Below are 24,878 nucleotides of genomic sequence, written 5' to 3'. Positions count from 1 at the left end.
TACACGTAAGGACCCAGAATGCATGCAACAGAACTCAAAGGCTAGGGGAGGAGAACAGCAGGAAGCTGGCCTGTATTACAGGGGACGGGCGGGCGAGGTGAAAAGGCAGCTGATAGTTCTTCAGGGAGCAGGGCCCTGCTCGCGGCTCTGAGAATCTGAGACTTGAATCCCCCTTCCTTTCCTTTCTGCACATCACCCTGCCCTGGCCCTGAAGGAGGGGCTGAAGGGAAAGCACCTCAGTTAGAACAGCTGTGAAGTTCAAGTCAGTGTTGTGTGAATAAACCAGGGCCTCCACCCCTTCCCACACTGCGTATGTCCTTGAACTACATTTAGGTCTTCTTCCAATTTATAAACTTCTCACTGAAATTTTAAAGATACATCTGAATTCAGGGAATTCATGTTTTATCAGAAATCAGAGCAGAGTAGTTTGTAATTCCCCTAATGAATGAAACTATATTGAGAACTGAATAACAACGAAAAAATAAAAACTTTTGGATTAAGCTACAGCAGTATTTAGAGGGAAATTCATAATCTTACATATGTATACTTGAAAATAAAAAGCAAAAAAATTAAAAAGGAGAGCAGAGTAAAACCAAAGAACAGAGAAGAAAGGAGATAAGAAAGAAAGGAACAGAAATTATTGAGATATAAAAGAGCACAAATGAGCATATCAAAATTTAAAAACTAAAGCTGATTCTTTGGAATGACTAATAAAGTTCTGCTAATACGGATCAAAATCAAAAAGAGAGTGAACACAATAAAAATACTAAGCATTAAAGAAAAGAATGTAACTATATATTCAAAGGAGATTTTAAAAATTTTAAGAGAATTCAATGAATAAATTTATGCCAATAAATTTGAAAATATAGATGAATGGATAATAAAAAAAGATAAATAAATAAACTATAGAATTTCAGGTAACAAAGAAAACAATGGCATTATTAATCCCATGGGAAGAAATACTTTCTTGCTATTTCCCAAACTGTATCCTTTAAATATTTGATTCCTTTAAAATGTTTTAGGAATATAGACCTACTCTAAACAAGACCAATGTGTTAAGAAACATACCAGAGACTATGCATCCATATTCAACAATTACTTTATTTTAACAAAGTTTTGTTTTGTTTTGTCAGATTATTACCAACACTCAAATCTGTCCCCTTTGAGCTAAGGCATGCGATCTAACCCTCTTTCCCCTTCTCACAATACATCTGGAACTCTTCCGGTAGCACGCACCTTAGAGTGAGGGATGCCAAAAGAGAAGCAGTCTGTTTATTTTATGGCTACCTCTTACAGCTTTACCATTGACCCTAATCACCAGACTGGGGCATTTTTGAAACCTAAAATTCATTCCCAGGTCAAGCTGTGATCCCAGAAAGCAGTCAAAAGTTTTGCTGCAGACACACCACAGGCTTGGCATGACAAGACTCCTACACAGGTATATTTTACTGGTCAGATCTGAGAGCCCCTGATGCCTGTGGCTGGACCTTTGGTTGGAGGTGGCAGCTGCTCAGATCGGACCAGGCAGAGAGGGATCCAGGAGCCAAATTCCCTCATCTAGTTCTCTAGCTCCCACAGATCCTCTGCTGCCCGCCCCACTGGTGGGGCCTGAGAGAGAGACAGAGAACAATGGAGTCCACTGATGTGGTCCCCGGCAGGGCCAAAGAAGGACCGAAAAGGGAAGAGAGTGGATCTGCAGGGGGAACTGGAACGTTTCTGACACAGAGCTCTTTGAATTTATAGGCAGGAGAATTTTAAGTTGGCACCTAGAAAAGGAAAGCGGAGAAAAATAAGAGACTTGGGCAATTGTTTTTTGAAATGGGCCTTTGGAATGATTGTTTATTGGAGGATATTACAAATGTTATTATTTGTCTCTTTGTTCATTTGTTGAATGAACAATATACTGAAATAGATCAAAGGATCTATAGTAAAAAGTAAGTTTCCTCCCACCCTGATCCCCAGAATCTGAAGTTCCTTTCCCCAGCGGCAAGTGCAGTGGCCAGTATTTAAAGACATATTTTGTATATATGCATACACAAACATACATCTTGTACTAGTTATCCACTGCTGTGTAACAAATTACCCCAAAACTTAGTGGCTTGAAACAACAAACATTTATCAACTCATGTCTCAGAAACCAGAGAACAATGCTGCTGGGGTAACTGGATAATTTACTGACAGTTACAAAATGCTCACAAGGGGCCCGTGTAATGTGCTTCACAGGTAGTGTCAACACTCAATACGGGATGCATTTTGGCCTTCAAATTCCTTCCATTTGAGTCTTAAAACCATGGCCAGTGAACAAGGGCTCAAACTTAGCAAGTTTGTAATTTCTTAAATTTGTTGGTGTTTGTGGGGAGGGGCAGGCATGGAGAGTGGTCGGGAGTGAGCTGGACAGATGCTTCACTAACCATAGTAAACTGTGAAAAAAATAGTTACTTCCTGAACAATGAAATACTTTTAAAAGCAAATTCATATCTCCATCACGTTTATGGCTAAAAATATTGGTTTGGGCCTCCTCCCTAACATTTCTTAGTTTTCTTCGTATGCCATCTTCAGTAATTTACTTTTTCTCTCTTTCTCCTGCATACGCTTCTTGCGTGCCCGAGCACACTTCTCTTCCACTTCTTGGATTTCTATTTCTAACTGATCAGCGTAGATTTTCTTCAAGACTTCCTCCCGCCTTCTCAGCCTTTCCTCCGTGTCCTTGTATATGGCGTCGGAAAAGTAAGCCCCCTGGTTGTTCTGCACCATCTTCTCTATCAGCTCCACCAGCTCCCGCACCTGAGCTTCCTTCTCAGCCTGGTCTGAACTCCTGTTACTGAAGGCGCAGCAGCGGTCTCCACACTCCTTGAGGATGCTTCGCAGGTTTACATCTGCACCTCGCACAAAGTCGCTTAGGCTGTGGTCGTCCAGCTCCTCTTTGCGAGTGAACAAGATGATCATGTGCTTCATGGCTGCTTCCCCAGACACAGCCTTGATCAACACCACGGTTTTCTGCTCTTCCTCCGTGTAGCGGCCCAGCTGCACGACCAAGACGCTGGCGTGAGGGCCGGGGCAGGAGGCGAGGACACAGCGGCTGATTTCCTTGCACATGGTGCTCAGGCTCTCTTCGTTGTCAAAGAGCCCTGGGGTGTCAACACTGAGAAGGTCTCTCCCCTCCCATTTCCGGGATGCTTTCTGACAAGTTTTGGTAACAGCTTTGGCAGAAATCCTAGAGTCGAACAATTTTTCCCCCGAAGATGGTGTTTGCCGTCGCACTTTTCCCACTTCCAGTCTTCCCGACAAGCAGGACCCTCAGAGCGTTGTCCTGGGATTGTGCCATGTCCACATCAGCTGTGTCCACATCAGAGGCTGTGGAGTGTAGGCAACCCAGCTATGGTTCACAAAGGAACGAAAAAATGTATTTAGATAGAGTTGAAACCATTCCCAACCCTTCCTTATTTCTTACTCTCCTGTATATATAAATCATTCCAAGTTTTCTAAGTCAGGGGAAGTTGTATTTTACGTAGGATACTCTCCCTGGTATCTTCTACTTACTATTCTAGTTCCCATTACATCCCCCTCTTGTGTTGCTGTGATGAAACCAGCGTTTGCCATGTTAAAATCTGGGTTGTTTTTAAACTGCTTTTCTCCATTTAACAAAATAATATACAGTTTGTTGTAGAACAGGTCCAAGTTTGTTTAAGATCGAATCTGAGGAATCCCGGTGGAAGCAGTTAGCAACTTATCCTATGCAAGAATGCTCATTAAAAAGCACTAACAGGGACTTCCCTGGTTGTCCAGTTGTTAAAAATCCACCTTCCAATGCAGGGGACACGGGTTCGATCCCTGGTCTGGGAACTAAGATCCCACATGCCGAGGGGCAACTAAGCCTGCGTGCCACAACTACTGATCCCATGTGCTCTCCACAACTAGAGAGAAGCCCGCACGCCGCAGCGAAGATCCCTCGTGCCACAATGAAGGCCTGACGCAGCCAAAAATAAAACAAATAAATAAATAAATATTAAAAAAAAAAAAGCACTAACAATCTGGACACAAACAGAAAGAAAGTGTGGATGGAGGAGCCAGCAAAACAGTCCCACTACAGGGACTCTCAACACGGAAGGAAAACAACCGTTTGGTGAGACATGTGAAAACTGTCCTGAAATTTGTGTATGCCACACAGAGCTAAATTAATCTGATTTTCTTACACTGCACAGAGAAAGGAAGATAAATTTGATGTTCTTATTCTAAAAATACTCTAATATTTAGAAGCAATAATGGGTCCCTTATGATCTATAGTAACATAAAGTGTTTCAAGTGGGTTGATGGTTATCTGGCTTGATATTTTAGATGATAATCCTGCATCGGCTGAGAAAATAGATTGGCTAATGTCTAAATTTTAAATTACGTACATCTATTGTAGGTAAATAGAGCTTATAAATATTGACTCCATTAGAGACATAAAGTTGAAGTAGACCAGTGATCATGGAAGAATGGACAGAGAAAGCAGTCGAAGTGCTCCCCACAAAACATCATCAGTCCCAGATGGCTTCACAGGAGAATTCTATTAAACCTGCAGCGATCAGAGAATCCCAATTTTACTTAAATTATCCCAGAATATAGGGAAATAAGGTAAACCTTCAAATTCTTTCTAAGAAGTAAATGTAACTTTGAGCTTCAAATCTGACAAAGATTCTACCAAAAAACTACAGATGAATCACATTTATGAATATCAATACAAAATCCTAATAAAATATTAGCAAAAACAGAATCTGAAGCATTTTAAAAAGGGTTACAGTATAACCAAGTGGGATTTACTCTAGAAAACTAGAGAGAGGGGGGATGTTCATTAAGAGGAAAATTATTAACACAACTCATCAATAGCCATTCTCAGTAAAAACATTCTGTAAAATATGAATTGACACATATTTTCTTATCTATTTCTCTACTCATTCTGAAAGCCAGCAACTTACTTAATGGGGAAATACTTTCTCACTAAAACTAATACCATCTTCAACTCACTTTCCCGTGGTATTTGAGAAATCAGTCAATGCAAAGAGAAGAAAAAGTAATTACAGGAATGAGAATTAGAAAAAGAACAACAGGGAAGGCCAGATAGTACACAATATTGTAAAGCCCCTTAGAGTATTGGTGCATGAATAGAAAGACCAGTGGGAAAATCAGAAAATCTAGAGAAACACTCATTTGCATAAGAAAATTCAGTGTATAATAAAGGCAACATCCCATATCAGGGGAGAGCAGATGGACATTATAATGAGAAGTATTGAAATAACTGAATAATCATTTGAAAAAGTGTTAAAATTGGATTCAGTCCTCATACCAACCCAGGAAGTATTCCAAATGCATCAGATATTTGTTAAAATATTAAACTATGAACTATTATAAGACAACAGACAAATTCTTTCAAAACCTGAGAGTGAGGAAAACTTTTCTAAATTGAACTCAAAATACAGATGCATATCTGCTCTGTAAACACGTTCATAGCAGTTTTTTTCAATGATCAATGTAATAATAAAATATTCTAAACAGATCAGTATAAAGCATTTTGCCTCTGCTCATATTTATCAGCTAGAAATAATTAACTAAGGCAAATTAAATCATTATCAAAAATGATAAGATTTGTACCTGCATATCCAATATATCGAGTGCAACTTAGAATTATTTTTAATGTATTGCATTAGAAGGGAGTAATAAGGCCTTAGGACTCCAAGTACAGGTTACTTTGTAACAATTTTCTCTTTTCACTTCAAGCTTTGTCACTGGTCTAATATATTTGGTTCCTTATTATGTTTACTCAGCGATTTCACAATTACCAGGAAAATAAGTTAATTCTTTGTAGTTTAAAACAACAACAACAACAAAATACAGATGCCATATGGAATCCATTTGATAAATTTGACTTCCAGATTCCAGTTACATGTCAGGAGCTTGGAAGTCACTACTCCATCCTAAGAATAAGTGATAAGCTGAACAGAGTGAAAAAGCAACTCTTCTTAAATCCTTAAGAGATCCCTTTGAGGACACAGGGCAAACTGCTGCCCCCAAGACTGGAGAACAGACAGGCAAATGCAGGGAGTCCTGGCTTTGCAGAGCAGAGACTCGCCACGGGCAGCAGTGCTGGGCAGGGAGCCCTGCTGTGATTGACGGATTGCTCGATGGTCAGCGTGGAGTTAAAGCTCCAGGGGGACCCAGTCATGGGGGGCGTCTCCACACTTTTGTGAGTTTCACTTCTAAGAGCTCCACCAGGTTCTCACAGTAAATATTGGGAAGAAAAATCCCCTGTTGCTTCCTGCAGGGGGAGGGGCAAAGGAACCATCTTAAAATAGAGCAGAGCATCTTTTTCTCCTCAACAAGGCTTGCCCTCAGGGGAAACCAGTTAACCAGAGCCTAACCTGCAGGGGTTTTATCAGGGCCTACAAAACCTGGAGGAAGAAAAATCTACAACTACAGTCAGCGCTAAGCCTCTCATGTAGGAAAAGGGAAATACCCACCTTCAGACCACTGGAACCCTACTGTCCCACCCAAGTGGGGAGAAAAAAACTGAAAAACACTGGTGAGGTTCACAGTCCAGAGGCAAAGGCTCACTAGAACTGAGATACAATCATAGGACTATAGAATACTTCTCCTCCCCCAGCCCATCACCCCATTACTAAAGGCTTCTTTACAGCAGTTCTTGTTCATGTCCAGCTAACAAGAAAAATTACAAGGCGTACTAAAGAGCAAAACACATAATTTGAAGAGACAGAGCAAGCATCAGAGCCAGACATGGTAGGTGTCGACGGAACAAAAATGCACAACCTAAAAGTTGAGAATTCTGTTTCATTTGAGGAATCACTGAGGACTATAGCTGGGGAGACAGCCTGTCAGATAGTTCTGAGAAACTGTTCCAAAGAGGTAGTGGAGGAGCCAGGAGATATAGGAGTTTTTGTTGAAAACACAACAAAACAAATATGTAGTCAAACATCAAAAGGTTACTGCTAGTCACACAAAAACCAGACTTCTCAAGTGAATGATGTAGTGCTATTCTATGTCTGGGAAGATGCAAGAGTCTGGGCTCAGTGAAACCATTCCTTTGATATGCATCTTAGCTATCTAGGGCCAGTATCCTGCTTTCCTCTATTCTGAATTCCCCTCAGGGCCCACTGTCAGGGGGCTGCAATGCTGATGGCTTGATGGTGGGAAACATTCATGTTTACTGAAAAGGCAGGCAAGATTGTTTTGTCCACACAGGAATCTTGGTATTATTAAACCAGGAATTTAAAACAACTAAGATGAATATGCGCGGACTCTAATGTAAGATCAGATGAGCCATGTAAGCAGAGACATGGAAATCCTAAGAAAGAACCAAAAGTATAATGCTTGAGATTAAAAGCAATGTAACAGAAATGAAGAATGCCTGTGATGGGCTACTTAGACCAACCAGATTATAGTCTTCAGGACCAGTTTCTACTCAAAGAAACCAGGGATTCTTGGAGAAATGACTGATTCAAAGTCTGAGGCAGGAAAGGCATGAAATGACCTGGGATCATCTTATAGGACCTTTTTTTTTTTTTTTTTCATCCTGATTCAAACAAACTAAACTGTAAATAAATTATGAGATAATCCTTGAAATCTAAACTCTAATGAGAGGATATTTGATAAAATTAAAGATTTATAGTACCTTTGATACTGTCGTTATGTTTTTTAAAAATCATCTTTCTGTTTTAGATATGTATACTAAAATATTTACAGGTAAAATGATACAATGTCTAGTATTTGCTTCAAAATAATCCAGGGTTGGGATGGGAAGTAGGTTGGGATATACAGGAAACATGAACGGTCAGGAGTTGATATTTGTCAAAGCTTGGTGATGGATATATGGGTGTTTATTATACTGTTCTTCTGTAAATGTCTGAAATGTTCTATAGCAAAAGGTTTAAGATGTATGTATGCCTTTGCAACCACTACTGAGTATATACTATATTCCAGACACTCTGATATGCATGTTTCATAGGAATATTTACTCCTTATAAATACTCTAGGGTGAAGGTAGTATTATTATTCTAATGTGATAGGTAAGGAAACTGTGGTTCAAAAGTACTGAGAAACTTGCCCAAGGTCATGGTGCTAAAAGGTACTGGGCTGAACAAGGATTTGAGTCACAGGCTGTCTGACTACCACGCTCACTCTTAACCACTGCGCACTACGGCCTCTTCTTGTTCCTTCTCGGACCCATCATTCTACACTTCACATCCGGTCAGAGGCGGATCAGGGGAAAATAGTCCACACTCTTTCCCAAATGGTGACCTGTTAGCAAGCCTGTCATTAGGGAAGGCAAGGAGGAGGGTTCACATTTCACAGATCGTTTTTCTCTCTCTTCCATCTTGGGAAGCCAAAGGTGGGAGTCATAGTCAGGGGGAAAAAAAAACATTTAAAAATGTTTCTCCAGTGGTTCTCGGAAGACCTAGAGGACCTCCAGGTGAAAGAAAGGCTGCGAAGTGAAAAAGGCATGTGCTTCAGAAAAGAACCAACTTACACTGTGAGTCCAGACCCACCACTTCTAGAAAATTCCTTCAGCTCCCTGAGGTTCAGTTCCCTCTGCTATTAAAAGGGACAATAAAACCAATCTTGCACGGTTGCCATGAGGCTTTCGTAGGATAGAAATCGCTATAAAGATCTCTTACGTTGCCTAGAGCATGGCAGCCACTCAGTAAAAAGGTAGTGCTACAAAGTGCATTGAAATATAGGAAAACCCGGGAAAGAAACATAACTGAGTGACTGAGAGACACATTGCAACTTAGAGATTCAGCTGGATTTACAGGTTATATTCTTTCTTCCGAGTAGCTAATCCTCTCCCTATAGCACCCCCTCCTGCACCCCATACCTTGCACCTGGAGGGACACAGCCTCCTTCTTGTGAAGTGTGGGATGAATCCAGATGAGAGTTCAGTGGGCAAGGTTCTAATCTTTCCTTGTCCACCTCTACGAGCCTTGGAGAGCCACCAGTTCTCTGGAATTTGAATCTTTTGGAGAGTCACCAGTACTCTGGAATTTGATTCTTTTTCAGTGGGTAGAGGGAGTTAGAGTAGATTTAATGGAATGGTCTTTAAATTGCCTTCCAGGTCTGAAGGTCTGCCTTGGGGACACTAACTACCTATTAAAGGAAAACGACACGTTTCCAGGTAAAACTATCACAACGGCAACCGACTAAAAAGTGCACTATTTTTTTTTTTAACTTTTTATTTTATATTGGAGTATAGCCAATTAACAATGTTGTGATAGTTTCAGGTGCACAGTAAAGGGACTCAGCCATCTATATACATGTATCCATTCTCCCCCAAACTTCCCTCCCATCCAGGCTGCCACAGAACATTGAGCAGAGTTCCCTGTGGTATACAGTAGGTCCTTGTTGGTTATCCATTTTAAATACAGCAGTGTGGACATGTTGATCCCAAACTCCCTGAATATCCCTTCCCCCCACCCTTCCCCCCGGTAACCATAAGTTTGTTCTCTAAGTCTGTGAGTCTGAGAGAGTGCACTATTAAGACAAGGTCAGCCCCTCCTAACAACATTGTAAGTGTGCAATACATTACCCATCCCCCAGCCTCTGGCAACCACCCTTCTACTCACTGAGTCTATGACTTTGACTATTTTGTATATACATGGAATCATACAGTATTTGTCTTTCTGTGACTGGCTCACTCCACTTAGAGTAATGTCCTCACATTTCGTCCATATTGTCTCATATGGCATATGATTTCCCCCTTTTCTAAGGCTAAATAATATTCCACTGTAGGTAGATACCACATTTTTTTACGCACTCATCTGTTGATGGACATTCAGGTTGTTTCCACATCCTGGCTATTGGGAAGAGTGCTGCAATAAACATGGAAGTGCTAATATTGCTTCAAGATCCTGATTTCAACTTTTTGGATCAATGCCCAGAAGTAGAATTGCTGGATCATATAGTATGACAAATTGACAAATTATAATTATATGTATTGAAGGTATACAAGTTGATGATTTGATATATACATTGTGAAACAGTCACCACAATCAAACTAATTAACATATCCACCACCTCACGTAGTTACCATATTCCTTTCTTTCTCTCTTTTTTGCATTGAGGGCATTTACACTGTTTCCAGTTTTTGCTATTCTATGTATCCTGCTATAAATATTGTAGACATTACCTTTTGTTGGCACACACACACATTACTGTTAGATATGCACCTTGGGGTAGAATGGTGAAGGCTGACTACGTGTATGTGATATTCAGGTTTCTGAGATACTCCACAGAGTTTTCCAAAGTGGTTCTACTAATATACATTTTCACTAAACGTGGGAGATTTCTGTTTGCTTCACACCCTCAGAAGTTTCTCAAAGTTTTCTTTATTAGATTTTTTTTACACAATTTTAAAGTTTATTCTCAGGCTTTTAATTTTTTTGTTGTTGTTTTAAAAGTCATAAGTTATACCTAATTGACTATTGTTTGTATGTTAGACAGTTTTTATGGTTTTTATTTAATTTTGCATCCATCAATTTACTAAATTCTCCTATTGTTTGTAGTAGTTTATCAGTTTATTCTCCTGATTCTTCCCACATATATAATCATAGCATCTACAAATAATGATAATTTCACATCCACCTTTACATTTTTTATACATACAGCTTCTTTGTCTTTAATGGTTTCAGTATATATGCTAGAAAAAAGTTTAAAATAGTGTTAGTGAACATTTTAATCCTCCAAGCCACCATTAAACCTCCAAAATCTTTATCAAAATCTTTTTGTCAATAGAATACACTCCCTGAGAAAGCTTTTGGTTCCATCTCTTTATAGTAGTTCCAGGAAAGAAAGGTGGGAATGAAGTATTCAAGTAACTAGAAAAAGTTCTTCACGGCCAGAGCATAGAAGGAAAGAAAGATCCTGTGATAAAATGAGGTAGGAAAGGTGGGAAGTGACCATACTTGGCTTGAATCACCTAAAGGGGGAGAAGAGGAGGAAAAGCTTAAAAAAAAAAAAAAAATTGTGATGCTCACAGCCCAGGAACACAGACCCACTGTAAGAGCGAGATTCAATCCCAACATGATGCTTCCCCTCCTTCACTCCCTACCCCACATCAGCAGGACTCCAGTATGAAAACAGTGAATGAAAGCTGAGAGAACAGCAAGGCACAAGCTCTATTTAGGAAGGGGTTTTAGGGAAACCCACAGACAATGGGGGAGACAAAACAAGGGCACTAGAGGAAACTGAAGCCTCTAGCGCCTACCGCTACAACAAACATTAAACACAGCTCGTAGCCAGATCAACATCAAATCTCACACCATAGGCCTATTCACCTCAGTTCCTAATATCTGACATGTCATGTCTGGCTTTCAACAACATTACAGCGCGTGCTGAATGGCAGGAGAAAACACACAAAGCAAACATTAGAACCAGACTCAGATGTGACACAGATTTTGGAATTTTCAGACACAGAATGTGTGTGTGTGTGTGTGTGTGTGTGTGTGTGTGTACACACACGCGTGTAGAGAGACTTATTATAAAGAATTGGCTCGTGTGGCTCCTGTGGTCCACGGGATTATGGAGCTGATGAGTCCCAAGATGTAGGGTCAGCAAGCTGGAGGCCCTGGACAGCCAGTGAAGGGCTGAAGGAGGAGCCTGGGGGAGGAAGAGAGACAGTGAATATCCGTCATGACCCGGAAGGCAGAAGATGTCTGCAGGAAGTGGGGAATTCTCAGAAAAGGGAGGAAATCAGTAAAAAATCATTCCCCCGGCGCAACATTTTCTGAGAGATCTGCTGCTTTGCTTTAGGCCTCTGGGTTCTAGCTGTGCTAGTTCAGAATAAAAATAATAACAATACGCGTGTTCTTGTTTTTCCTGTGGCTGTTATCACGGCTGCAGAGGAAGTGCAGCGGCAGAGCTTTCTGAGTCGGGAGGGCCGGCCTTGTTGTTCCTACCACTTCCTCTTCCCTCAGCTCACAGCTCACGGCTGCGCTTTCAAGGGCAGTTCTTGAGCTGAGCTTTCAGATCACATTTTGCTGAAAAGCGATAAGCTATGTTCTCTATCTATTCATATGCCTGGGACACTTTCTTTTACCTTCTCCATTCAGCCTGCAATGTGGCAGCTCTAAAAGGGGAAACAAAGCATTCACGAGTGCCTGCGACCCCGGGAGACACAGGACACGGCCATTCCTTCTGCCCAGGGGGCAGCGGGGCAGTAAGTCCGAGTGTGTGGGCACTGTCTGTGTGTGATGTGTATTTGTGTTTGTGTGTGTGTCATATTTGAGAGTGTGTAGTGGGGATGGTGTGGGTAGTGTGTGTGTGTGTGTGTGTGTATGTGTGTGTTGTGTATGTCTCTTTGGGTGTAGGTGAGTGTATGCGGGTTTTCTGTGTGTGTTATGTGTGTGTGTGTGTGTTGTAGGTATGTTTACACGGTTGTGAGTATATGTGTGTCAGTGGAGTGTGTGTCTCATATTCGTGTATGTATGTGCTTGTGTGCTGTGTTTGTGAATATATATGTTCATGTGTGTTGTGGAGGTATGTGTGTGCTATGTTTGTGTGTGTTCGTACTTTTGTGAGTGTAGGTGTGTAAGTAGTGTGTGTGTGTGTGTGTGCACGCGTGTCTGAGGTACAACAAGAGGAGCCGGGGCTAAGAAGTCAGGAGGACCTGGAACCCTTTGTGCTCTGCCTGGAACTCACTGCTTGCTCCTGGGCAAGACGCTTCTGTGAGTTTCACTGTTTTCCTGAGAAACCTCACAAAGGTGACGTATCTGCTCCGTGTTGGAGATAAACCCTGTGGCACGTGGCACACGTGTGATGCCCTGTCGGGCAGGATGTAGGCTGAGGCGGCCAGGGGCCGGGCAGACGCGCTGTCTGGGCGCGAGGGTGGAGCGCAGGGTCTGCCTCACCCACCTGCCCTGGTCCCGGCCCGGCCTGTATCTTCTTCTCACCACCCTTCTCTCTAGAGGAGGAAGGAGGTTTCCTGGGTGAGGTGCTGCCTCCGTCTCCACCGATGATGTAAGGGCACCAAGGACAAAGAGATTGAGGGATCTCCACTTTGCAAAGCCGGGGCCCCTTGAGAGGTAGAAGCCTGCGTCCTCACGAGAACGCGGCTGAACAGGCCTGGGCGAACATGCTCACCTGGCCTGCTCACTCTCCCCGGAAGGTCACCAAACCTCCGGGGCTGGGTCCGCTCTCAGCTGGTACGTTAGAGCTGACATCACTGAACCCCCAGTCCTGCGGCCACAGCCCCGCAGTTCCCCGGCCAGCCCCTGGGATCTGGCGAGGACTGAGGTGGTGGGCCAGGTGAGCAGAGAGCCTTAGCCCCCCGGGGATGCTGTGGTGACGGGAAAGCTGTGCCTATGGACGCTCCCCCGGGGCTACCATCCCCTTCAACTCAGAGCCTCCATCTGGAGAGTGCCATCTGACTGTGATTGTCTCTGAGTGTCCTACACATTCCAGAAAAAGTCATGGGGCCACACGGTTCCCTCCCCATCCCACAGAGAGTACCAAGCAGATACAACACGATGGGCTCCTGAAACAGGGAACCGTGTTGGTCTGCAGGGCGGCACGGATGGAAGGCAGGGTACGCTGCTCTCTCCTCAGGATGACGGGAGTTCCCGGGTGGGTGACACGGCCCTCCTTCGCAAAGAGGACTAGGAATCGCTCTACAGAAGGTCAAAAAATGTGTTGGAATCTTCTACAGGGAAGAGGTGTCACGAACATGTAGTTGTGGCCCAGCATTCACACCTCCAGGGACGCTGAGGCCCAGGCAGTGCGACCACCTAGCTGCGGGCCTGGGGAGGAGCGCCAAGGCCCCCGGGCCCCCAGCAGGCCCGGGACGGGGCCCCACGTGGAGAGGGAGCCTGTCCGAGTCCGCCGTCCTCCTCACCGCCCAGCTCTTGGCCTCTGCGGCCCTTGCTGCCACGCTCTCCCCACAGATCATTCTGGCCCCAAGAGCCCCTCACCAGCCCCTCCAGCAACTGCCTGCTCACGTCCCCCGGGCACGCTGGCCACTGCTCGCAGGGCAGTATCTGTCAGGATGCATCCCTGACCCTTTCTCTCCATCACAGAATCACCCCAAAATGGAGACCACAGTGCAGGGGGAGAAAGGAGGAAACAGGGGCCCTAAAGGATGTAGAGGGTGTCTTAGACTCCCCCCCAACTCCTTCTCTCCCCCCCAAACCAATGCAAACAACTTCCTTTCGGCAAGAGAAAGGCAAAAGTCAGGTGCCTCTTAAAACTCGGTGGAAAAATCAGTAAGACATATGATTATTTTTTTCTAGTCGGAGGAAGAAGAATATGATGAACTCATTTTCCCGGAGAATCGCGAGGAAGGCCTGTCTCAGGATCCTACACAAGATGGGTCAGGAGGTAAAACATCTTTCCAGCAGACCTAAACTTGAGAGAGACATGGTCGGGGGACCTGTGAGGTGCAGGGGGTACGCTGGGAGAGGCAGCAGGAGTTCCGCCTGTCAGAGATTTGCCCACCCGGCGGCCATCGAAGGGCGTTTGGGTTGGGCCTCTCTTCAACCTGGCCAGATAGGAGGGAAAGGTCCCTGATGGGCGCAGTGGGCCGAAGGGGTGAGGGACAGCACCAACTGCCCCTTCACTGAGTCTCAGGAAGGATGTGCTGAGTGGGTGTGAAAAATGACTCGCCCCAGGCCTCCGTGTGGGCATCTTGCTGGCTCAAGTGTGAGAGCTCTCAGGGTCACAAGGGCCGCAGAGTACTAGTGAACAAGCAGGATGCACTCAGGTGCCCCCAGGACCGGGTTCCGTCTTCCCAAGGGGCTCCCTCCCCACAAAAGCTGTTGCATCAGGGTCAGGGGCTTAAATTTCATGGGCTCAACTTCGCCATCTAGCCTGAGGAAACAGAATTTAGGAATATAGGAATGTGGGAAATCCATCCACTTTCCTGGCCAGAAGAATTGATTTGTGATTCATCATGCATTTCAACACGACTGATGTTTTTTACTTTATGAACTTCAGTGACCTGAGCCATTGAGAGAAAGCCATATTAATAAGCTGCATAGGAAAATTACAATACAAGTGCCGACACCTGATTTCCCCCTCTTTTTGCAGCAATCGAGATTAAGCATTACTTTAAAAATCTGGCTTTAAAGTCGAATGGCGTGGGCGCCTCCAGGCTTGCCCAGACGGGAGACCCTTGTCTCCCTCCAGCTTTGCATTGGAGGGTGGAGATGAACACTGCACCTTCCCTGCTTCTGTGAAACTCCCACCCATCCACTCAAATTCCTTTCAAGCCACCTGAGGGAAGCTGGAGGGTGCCAATATCATCCAGTCAGAACTGGTCAGTGGGTCAGCCAGCCAAGGGAGAAAGGCAGCAGAAACGCGTTGCTGGAGATTTGGAAGAAGGCGGTGCCAATCCTACTTTCAGGAGGCCGGAGCTCTGTCACTGAGACACATCGATGTCTTCAATGTGGAGCAGACTTGGAAACCGGCTGGGGTTTGGCTCTTCTCTATGTGCTCTGGCTCCTGGGACCGGCAAGGCCAGGAGAAGGGAGTTCCCTTCCTGCCCTCCAGCTCCGGTCATCTCTAAAAAATCTGGACATTGGGTTTCCAAGTATTAGATTGGCATGACACAGCTTCTCTCAGCTGATGGCTCTGACGTTCTGCTGGGGGAGAATGTCCAGGCCCAGCTCCAAGGACGTAGCTTAAGATTGTGACCCCAGTGTGCAGCTGCGCTGTGGAGCTGGGGGTCGGGCTGTAAAGAACCCACCCTCACAACACTCCTCGCTGGGAAAACTAAAGGTAATGTGACGTGGTCGATCCCGTCAGGGAGAGGACCGACACAGAGGCTGTGTGCTTTCAATTTCACCACTCTTCCTGAGAAGGGTCTCCAATCAGAGGTACTCGAGGAAGCTCAGGGTCCCAATTCATGACGGGATGATTCCCACATAGGTGACCCTGAGAAGAAGTTTCAAAACCTAAACATAAAATGTAGCTTTCTACCATATGATCCAGCAATTCCACTTCTGGGAATATAGCCCAAAGAACTGAAACAGATAGTGAACATATGTGCGCTAAGGTTCATAGCAGCATTATTCACAATAGCAAAAAGGTGGAAACAACCCCAACGTCTATATATATATATATATATATATATATATATATATATATATGAATAAACACAATGTGGTCTACACCTACAGTGGAATATTATTCAGCCTTAAAAAGGAGGGAAATTCTGACACAGGCTACAACGTCGATGAACCTCGAAAACATTATGTGAAGTGAAATAAGCCAGACGCAATAGGGCAAATATTGCCTGATTCCACTTACATGAGGTCCCTAGAATAGTCAAACCCATAGAGACGGAAAGAATAGTGGTTATCAGGCGTTAGGGGGAGGGAGGAACGGGGCGTTAGCGTTTAGCGGGGACAGGTTTCAGTTTGGGAAGATGGAAAATTCTTGAGCTGCACAGTGGTGATGATTGCACAACCATATGAAGGTACTTAATGTTACACCTAAAAATGGTTAAAATGGTAAATTTCCTGTTATGTATATTGTACCATAATTTTTTTCTAAAAGTTACAAAAAGAGAGAGGGAAGGAAAGAACGCGAGCCTAGGGCACGTCTCAGATGCTGACGCCGGTCTTTCCTTCTCCTACCCACCCTCTCCTCCCCCACCCTCCACCGGACATTCTGCCCCTGGTGAGCCTGAAGTGGGTGATGGGCTCTAACCCCGGCCCCCCACCTTCTCTGGATGCTTCCAGGGCTGCGGGAGGATGAAGGGACCCCGCAGAGGCTGAGGCTCATCCTGGTGGGAAAACCCGGAAGCGGGAAAAGCGCAACAGGAAACAGCATCCTGGGCCGGAGAGTGTTCGAGTCCAAGGTCAGCGCTAGGCCCGTGACCAAGGCCTTCCAGCGGGGGCGCCGAGCGTGGGCGGGGAAGGAGCTCGAGGTCATCGACACCCCCGGCCTCCTGTCCCCGGGGGCGGCGCCGCCAGGGCGCGCTCGGGGCGGCTGCGAAGCCATCGCCTTCTCGTCGCCGGGGCCGCACGCGGTGCTCCTGGTGACGCCGCTGGGCCGCTTCACCGAGGAGGATCGGGAGGCGGTCGGGCGCCTCCAGGAGCTCTTCGGGGCCGCCATCCTGGCCCGCACCATCCTGGTGTTCACGCGCAAGGAGGAGCTGGACGGCGGCTCGCTGGAGGAGTACCTGCGAGACACCGACAACCGGGAGCTCGCCAAGCTGGACGTGCTCTGCGAGCGGCGACACTGCGGCTTCAACAACAAGGCGCAGGGGCCGGAGCAGGAGGCGCAGCTGCAGGAGCTCATGCGACACATCGAAGGCGTCCTGTGGGAGCACGAAGGCCGTTACTACAGCCGCCAGGCTTACCGCCCCCCCCAGCGGCACGTTCTGCGCCAGCGAGGGCGGGAGGGCCGGGGCCCCCAGGGCCAGGGAGGGGCTCAGCGAGGAGCCGAGCCGGCAGGGAGTACGGCGCATCCGGAGGGAATCTGAGCGCACTCACGGACAGCGCCTGGAGAGGCCGCCCGCCGACACGCGCTGCATTGCACGCAGCCCCGGCCGCTTCCTGCCGGCCTCCCTCGGCCCCGGAGTCTGGCTTCCAGCCCCTCACTGGCTCTCTCCGTCCCACAGCTCACCGCCCCTCCCAGTGTCCAGGGCAGGGTCTGGGGCGGCGAGCGGTGCGCGGGCTCCTGAGTTGCCGGGTCCTTCATCACGCCTTCCAGAACCCGCGGGCCCTCCCTCCTCCGTGCCCCTCCCTCCCCACGTCTCCTTGGCGTTCCGAGTGTGCAGGAGAACACCGATAGCAGCACAGCTTCCTGCGGGCAGGCCCGAGCCTCGTGCGTCCGCGTAACTCCCACAGCATCCTGGCCGCTGGAGTCGCCGCTTAAACGTCGATGTAGCAGATCAGTGTGGGATGTCGACCAGGTGCCTCTGCATCTCTTGGGCTGTGTCCTTGCCCGCTAAGGGGGCAGGCACGATGACTCTTGAGGCCCTGCGCCGTGTGGGGCAGGGCAGGCACTGGGCTGGGGAGGAGAAAGCCAAGTAGAAGCGGGAGGGGGAGAAGGCACAGCCCTTTTAGTCACTCTTGAAAGAGGCCACCCAATCCAGCCAAGGAGCCCCGTGGGAACCTCTTGGTGGGATGATGGGCAGAGCGGGGCAGGGGTATCCAGGGGGCAGGTCTGGTCAGGAAGTGGAGCCTAGACCTGGCTGCAGGACGTGGAGGCCCCCGGAGGTGCCGAGCGGGCCTGGGCAGAGAGGAGCACTTCCCTGAGGCAGACTCGGACTAGGGAGGTCACACACCTGTTGCTGCCCCTCGTGATGCCTGCCTGCCGTCCGGCCGTAGAGAACAGAGGCGATGTTCAGCCCCGCCTCTGCTTCACCTGCAGCTGCTTCCCTTCTCCCTTGAGAGTGGGGAGAAAGTGTGGGTGGGGTGTGTCTTGGTGTGTAGGTGGGTCCCCAGCAAGGTATTCTGGTGCATAGAATGGGGGGAGGCAGAGAAGAAAGGGAAGCTGCAAAGAAAGGAAGCAGGTGAATGATGTAAAACGTCCTCGGGAGCAGCCTGCGGGGCTGATGGGGAGAGCCCTGCAACACGCGGCTGTCACCTTCTCCAGGCGCAGCGGACTCCTAAGAAAGCTTAAGCATTTCTTTTGCTAAAAGATTCAGACAAGTGTCTCGAGGCAGAACAGAGACTTATTTTGGTGTATGCTTAAGATAGCCTTTGTGCCAGACCATTTATTAAGTAGGTGATCCGTGTCCCGCTGAACTGGAACGCAACATTTATCATATGTTAATTTTTCATATTCCCTAAGATCTCTGTCAGGATTTTCGATTCTGTCCTTGTCTTCTGACTTTTCTACTCCTACGTGAATAAAACATGGATTTGATTAGAGTGGCTTTGATTATAATGTGACATCGATTTCCTCCCCAGTCTCCATTTTTGTATTTCCTTTGTTATTTTCAGGCATTTATTCTTCTGTGTGAAAGTTAAAATCGCTTTGTTTAATTTTCATAAAAGAATCTTGTTGGCATTCCAGTTGGAATTGTCTTACATTTATGTATTAAATTTGGGAGGATTGGAAGTAAGATAAGTCAGAGAAAGACAAGTATTGTGTAATATATATCACTTATATGTGGAATCTAAAATGTCAAACCTGTTTAAAGAAAGAGTAGAACGGTGGTTACCAGGAGGTAGGGGCACAGGGGATAAGACTGGTGGTATTTAAGGGTACAAACGTGTAACAAGCACTAAATAAGCCATAGAGATCTAAGGTCCAGTATATAGAATGTAGACAGTAACATTGTACTCTAAGTATGTGATGTGATGAATATTGTTACAACAGCAGCCATACTACGATATATAAATGTACCAAAGTAACACCCTGCACACCTTAAATTTACACAATGTTAAAAGAAAATCTTTAAGTTACATTAAAAACCTAAAACAAAAAAATTGGGAGAATTGGTAAATGCCTACAGGATAAGTGAATTAAGGCCATCTTGTTTCTAAGTGAATAGACTCATGACTTCAGAGCTACTGAAGTCAAAGCTAAAATCATTTGCATTTCCTTTAGGAGAAGAAGATATATTTCTTTAATTTAGGTACTTTTGTTTGAACTCTGCTGGCTTGATTGATTTCATAATGGAAAATACAAGCACTTGACCAAATGAAACCCATCCAGTGACTCTAAATGGCGCGTCACTCAAAACATGTCATTCATTAAAAATTCTAAAGGAATTGTTTAAAACTATATCGAATACGGGGTTTTCTCTCCTTTATTACTAAAAATCAGGGAAAATACCTCCCACGACTTTTCAGAAGGAGGGATAGATGTCGCTTCATGCCATCACTCCCTCAGCATCAGAGAACGGGGGAGGCATGTGTCGGTATGTTCTGGAAACTCCATGGTCTGTGTACCAATAGGAAAGAAGTGGTGTGGGTGAGGGAGGGGGCAGGGGGAGCAGAGAGGGTTGTCGTGGCCAAGGCTGTGAAAATAGTGAACTTTGGAATTCATTATTCTCAAAAAATATCTCTACACTGGAGCAAAGCATGAATAACACTGATCTGGAGAATCCGAAGTGCCCAGTGAGCGCATGGGCTGCTTCCTCCTTGGGGGGTCAAAGCAGCAGCTAAAAATCCCAGGGAAGGTTTCCAGCTCCCAATCCTCCCGTAATGACATTCATACACTATGTAGAAAATTCAAAATAATGAGAATTTCTAAACAACTGTTAGAAGATACTGAGAAGTGACCAAAGACAGGGAGACACTATAAGGAACTTGACACTTATCATAAGGGGCCATGCAGCTACCACTTTTATGTGGCTTTCCCCCGAGAGCACTTTCCCATCCTGCTGACCCAGGGATATCGCTCAAGCAGAAATTCACAGTGACCTGAGAGGAAGAGGATTGAGTTTGGGGGCAGCCAGAGAGGGTAGAAATTGATGGAGAACTCCCCAAAGGAGCCACACAGGGGGTTGGGTGGGAACATTAGAAATTCTTCATATAAACTCCCTTCAAATCTTTGCCTGACCCATGAACGGTAGTCTCTAAAGGGTCCAGGGGAAACTTCTTTTGGAAGGCTGAAAGAGCTAGTTAGTGATTTCAGCAGTTGCCCTCAACAGCAAAGACAAAATTTGAGATTCCGGTCCACCAAGTATTCCACTGAAATACCAACGGGAGCAAAATCACATCAGGACTAAGGGACTTGCCCTAAAAGAGCAAAATTGGAATAGCCCCTTGCTAATGACGTCGACAACCAAGCCTTCCCAAGTTCAAAGGGATCTGCCAGTAATTTAAGTGCCTGCTAGAGCAAACACAGTACTCTTCAGAAGAGCGTAATAATATCCAGAGTCCCTACAACATACTATCGACAATATCCTGTAAACTATTAAAAATTCTTCTTTTCTAACATAAGGATAGAAAGCTATAAAATTTCCCTCTACACCTGTTTATCTACATCTCACAAATTTTTGTGTATTCTGTTTTCACTATCACTCAGTTTATAATATTTTGCATATTCTTTGTGATAGCTTTTTTCACTCATGGATTATTTAACAGTATGTGTTTAATTTCCAAATATTTGAGTATTTTCTAGAAATTGCAATATCCAATATGGTAGCCACCAGCCATATGTGGTTATTGAGCACTTGAAATGTAGCTGGTGTACCTGAGAAATTGAATTTTAACTTTTATTTCATGATAATTTGTTTTAATTTAAATTTAAACACTGAAGCACTGTAAAATATTTTACCATGAAACACAGCTTTGTTGTTTGGGTAGAAATACACTTCACTCTAACTGCTGTAGCACATATTATTGCTGTATTGCAATGTAAATTTTGGCCACATTTATTGTTTCTAGTATGAGAACATATGTACATCATTGATCTAGTCAATGTCAGAAGATTGATTCCCTTTGAATAATCTTCCTTATGCAGTGATGTAATACTTTTATTTGAATACTTTGTGTAGACAGCATGAGTTATAGTGATACCTATCTACATTGTAGTTGGTCATTAAATTTAAATACGGTTTATTATTTTATTTATAATAAGGTTAAGTTAAATCTTTTAATTTAAAAAGAAATATGGACAATATTTAAACTTTAAAATGAAGGCATGATATTGATGCAGAATGAATGGAGATGACTAAGCAGGTAGTAAAACTGGAACAGGAGAGAGAAAAAGAGACTGGAAGATGTGTTATAACATTCACAATGGCAATTGTAATTTGCGGCAGTGTAGCAAAACCAAAAAAAAAAAAAAAAAAAGCTGTTAGAGACCTTTTCAGCATACAGGATTTGATAAAATGTTTCCTTTCAACCATCAAAATCAGACTTGACAAAACTAGTAACTGAAGCCAGAATTAAATGTCCAACAAAATAACACTAGAGAACTTTTAATAGGCTCTGAGCTTGTAACTTGGGCCAGGTATAAAACAGTTTGGATTACTGCATGAAAAAGAAAAACACATTTAGTTGGAGAGATGGTGAAAAAAACTTATTACTTTGGTTATGGAAAGTGTTATTGCAAATTTTTAAAGAAAAGACTAAAAATTCTAAAGTATGCAAAACATGAAAGACCTTCCATCAAGGCAGCAAACAATTGCCCAGAGAAGGCAAGACTTTTAAAATAATATCAAAGATGAATTGATTTAAGGTTTGAAAAATTGCAAGTCTCTTTTTTTAGAACCATATGAGAAGTGTGACTTAAGACATGATCCGAATGATACTTTGAGTATGTCTTAAAGTCGTCCCACGTCTAGGAAAAGATGGAAACTCAGGGCAAAAAAAAAAAAAAAAAATCAAATTAGGGGTATAGATATTTTTAAATCTTTCAAACCTTTCAGAGCAGAATTTTAATAGATACTTGGCACAAATTCCTCATGATGGAAGCACATGCAATAATCTCCAGTCTCACGCTCGTGCTCTGTGCCCCAGAATTCCTGGACCATGCTCTTCTCTGCTTCTGGATCCTGCCTTTATTTTGCCTCGACTCTTTCCAGTAACATTTCATCTCTCTCCACGTATGCAGAGTATTCGATTAGGAAAACTGAAGCCAATCTAGGTATTAAAAGTAGGATGAACTCTTTGTTTTTCCTTCTAAAATGGTAAAAAAAAAAAAAAATTTAAGTTGCCTTTAGATACATTAGATTGGTGAGTGTATGGCTTTCATCCATATCTTTCTTTTTCTTTTTCTTTTTTTCATCTTTATTGGAGTATAACTGTTTTACAATGTTGGGTTAGTTTCTGCTGTACAACAAGGTGAATCAGCTACATGTGTACATATATCCCCATATCCCCACCCTCTTGAGCTTCCCTCCCACCCTCCCTATCCCACTCCTCTCAGTTGTCACAAAGCGTCGAGATGATCTCCCTGTGCTATGCAGCAGCTTCCCACTAGCTATCTATTTTACATTTGGTAGTGTATATGTGTCAATGCTAAAAGTTGGATGAACTTTGAATCCAAGGAATGAAAGGCTTGCCCAGGCCTGGGGAGCGAGGTGGTGTGCTGAACTGGGTGATTTTCAGCAGCCATGAGCTGTGAAACACACCTCTGTCTCCCCATAGTCTACTTGCAATGGTTGCCATGGTACTCCTTCTCCAGCAAGTTCCAAATCTTGTGGGAGTGCTTCTCATTGGCAGACTCTGACCCGGACCTGTAGGGAAAGGGGTGATAAGGAATGTTGGCCCAGGCTCCTTCCCTGAGATGCAGAGAACCCAGGAAGAATCAACGGTGCCACGTTTACAGCATTCAGCACAGCTGAATAATTCAGATGGAAGGATTCACCTTATATCTGACCTTATGGAAAACTTTCCTATCTCATCCACGACATCAAATAGGAGTTACACCTTGGTATGCCTGGGACAAAGTATGAAAATATTATCTTGAATTTTCATTTCAACACGTACTGCCTCAGTAGTGGGTGGCAGCTGACTCTTCCTGTTCACTCCTCTGTACCAACCTGCTGGCACACATGAGGCCCTCACTAAATATTTTTTCACCCTCCCCCTTGGAGAGTTGGTGAAACTTGGCTCAAGCTACATTTCCACAGCATGGAGAGTCCAAAATCTTTCTTGTTCTTTCTGGGAATTTCCTGAGCTCACTTCTTTATGCGTCCCTGTACTTTCTCAGTCGTGTACCACTCTTCTCTATTTGACCCAATTTCATGAAGACTCAGAATTCACTTCTTTAGCTGGTTTCCACAATAACCACGTATACTAAGCATTTTATGCGCTTTGGCGTCTTTCCTAGCGATTTTGAAACTCAGGGGGAGGGTCCCACAGGCAGCAGTGGGCGTTAGTACATCAAGTCGACTGCCCTCCCTCTAGCTTGGAAAGAGGAAGTGCTAGTCCCTCCAGAACCCAGGAGGGAGAAACTCCGGAGTGACACTTCATAAATGACCTCCCTCTCACGAAAGGCAGAGGGATTGATCTGTCTGGGGATGTTAAAATGTTAGGAGAGCCATTAGACCCATTAGACCACTTCCTGCTATGAGTTTTACTTTTCAAAAACAGGAAACAAATGGCCCTCTCTCCCTTTTGACCTGCTGTGATCAGATATGACCAACACTTTTGGTTCCTTGTTTCATCCTATAAGCAGACCAAAAATGTCCTCTTTCTGGTGGTCCAGAGGCGTCTTACTTTTTGGGTTTCACCTTCTCAGACTATGACTCTTTGGTTGTCAGGTGGCCCCATTATGTGAAACTAGCTCTCTTCCATTTCAGGGAAAAGAAGGAAGACTCCTAACTTTGGTTTTTCATCCCTGCTCTGGTCTCCACTTCATCTTTACTAGGGAGTCCTAGAATTCTGGTAACACCATGGTACTTAGTTTTCTTTGATTCAGTTCTTTGTGTGGATAGTTTTCCTGCAGAATCCTGGAGGGGAGAAGGGTCTTTGGCTCCCTGGTTCTAGCTGGTAACATTTGGAGCAGGGGAAATGCCTTGAAAATCATTGAAGTGACTTTCCCTTTGTTTTTCAAGCACAGGATATTTGCTCCAGTGTAATCACTCTCAAAGTATAGTCCTGGACCAGCGGGATCGGCAATGCCAGGGAACTTGTTAGGAATGCAGATTCTCAGGTCTACTGACTCAGAAACTTTGTACGTTAACAAGTCTTCCAGGCAACTCTGATGCATGTTAATGCTCCACAAAATACAGAAAAAACCTGAATAATCAGATTTTAATATTTTAAAAAATATTAATACAGTTTTGCTGAAAGACGACCACCCTGTCAACCTGGGTGTTTTCTCTAGAATGGATGGTCTATATTCTATCATGTCTCCAATTTGCATAAAAAGGTTCAGTCACTAAGTGATAGCATGTTACACGGTAGAAGTCCAGCTGGTAAGAGATGAGGACAGCTCCTCTTCTTACAGGGGAAAGGAAGCAGGAAGGCAGAGGAATC

General features: G+C 44.6%; 1 protein-coding gene and 1 pseudogene across 1 annotated transcript; one reads left to right on the top strand and one right to left on the bottom strand.

Moving 5' to 3' along the window:
* Positions 1-1,737: 1,737 nt before the first annotated feature.
* Positions 1,738-3,325, bottom strand: LOC132372211 (GTPase IMAP family member 7-like; annotated as a pseudogene).
* Positions 3,326-12,040: 8,715 nt separating this feature from the next.
* On the top strand, positions 12,041-18,793 carry LOC132371362 (GTPase IMAP family member 6-like). Its single transcript, XM_059932596.1, has 3 exons — positions 12,041-12,205; positions 14,274-14,361; positions 16,725-18,793. The coding sequence occupies exons 1-3, from the start codon at positions 12,044-12,046 to the stop codon at positions 17,468-17,470; spliced, it is 996 nt and encodes a 331-aa protein (XP_059788579.1). The 5' UTR covers positions 12,041-12,043; the 3' UTR covers positions 17,471-18,793.
* Positions 18,794-24,878: the final 6,085 nt, after the last annotated feature.

Source organism: Balaenoptera ricei, chromosome 9 (assembly GCF_028023285.1).
Source record: "Balaenoptera ricei isolate mBalRic1 chromosome 9, mBalRic1.hap2, whole genome shotgun sequence".
Classification (NCBI taxonomy): Eukaryota; Metazoa; Chordata; class Mammalia; order Artiodactyla; family Balaenopteridae; genus Balaenoptera; species Balaenoptera ricei.
This window is presented reverse-complemented; position numbering and strand designations above follow the sequence as displayed.

What these genes read in the sequence shown, in the direction of transcription:
- LOC132371362 (XM_059932596.1), top strand. Translation starts at nt 12,044, where the DNA reads ATGTTCTCTATCTATTCATATGCCTGGGACACTTTCTTTTACCTTCTC. An exon ending in GCCCAGGGGGCAGCGGGGCA is followed by an intron (nt 12,206 to 14,273) that starts GTAAGTCCGAGT and finishes ATTTTTTTCTAG; the next exon opens with TCGGAGGAAGAAGAATATGA. An exon ending in TACACAAGATGGGTCAGGAG is followed by an intron (nt 14,362 to 16,724) that starts GTAAAACATCTT and finishes GGATGCTTCCAG; the next exon opens with GGCTGCGGGAGGATGAAGGG.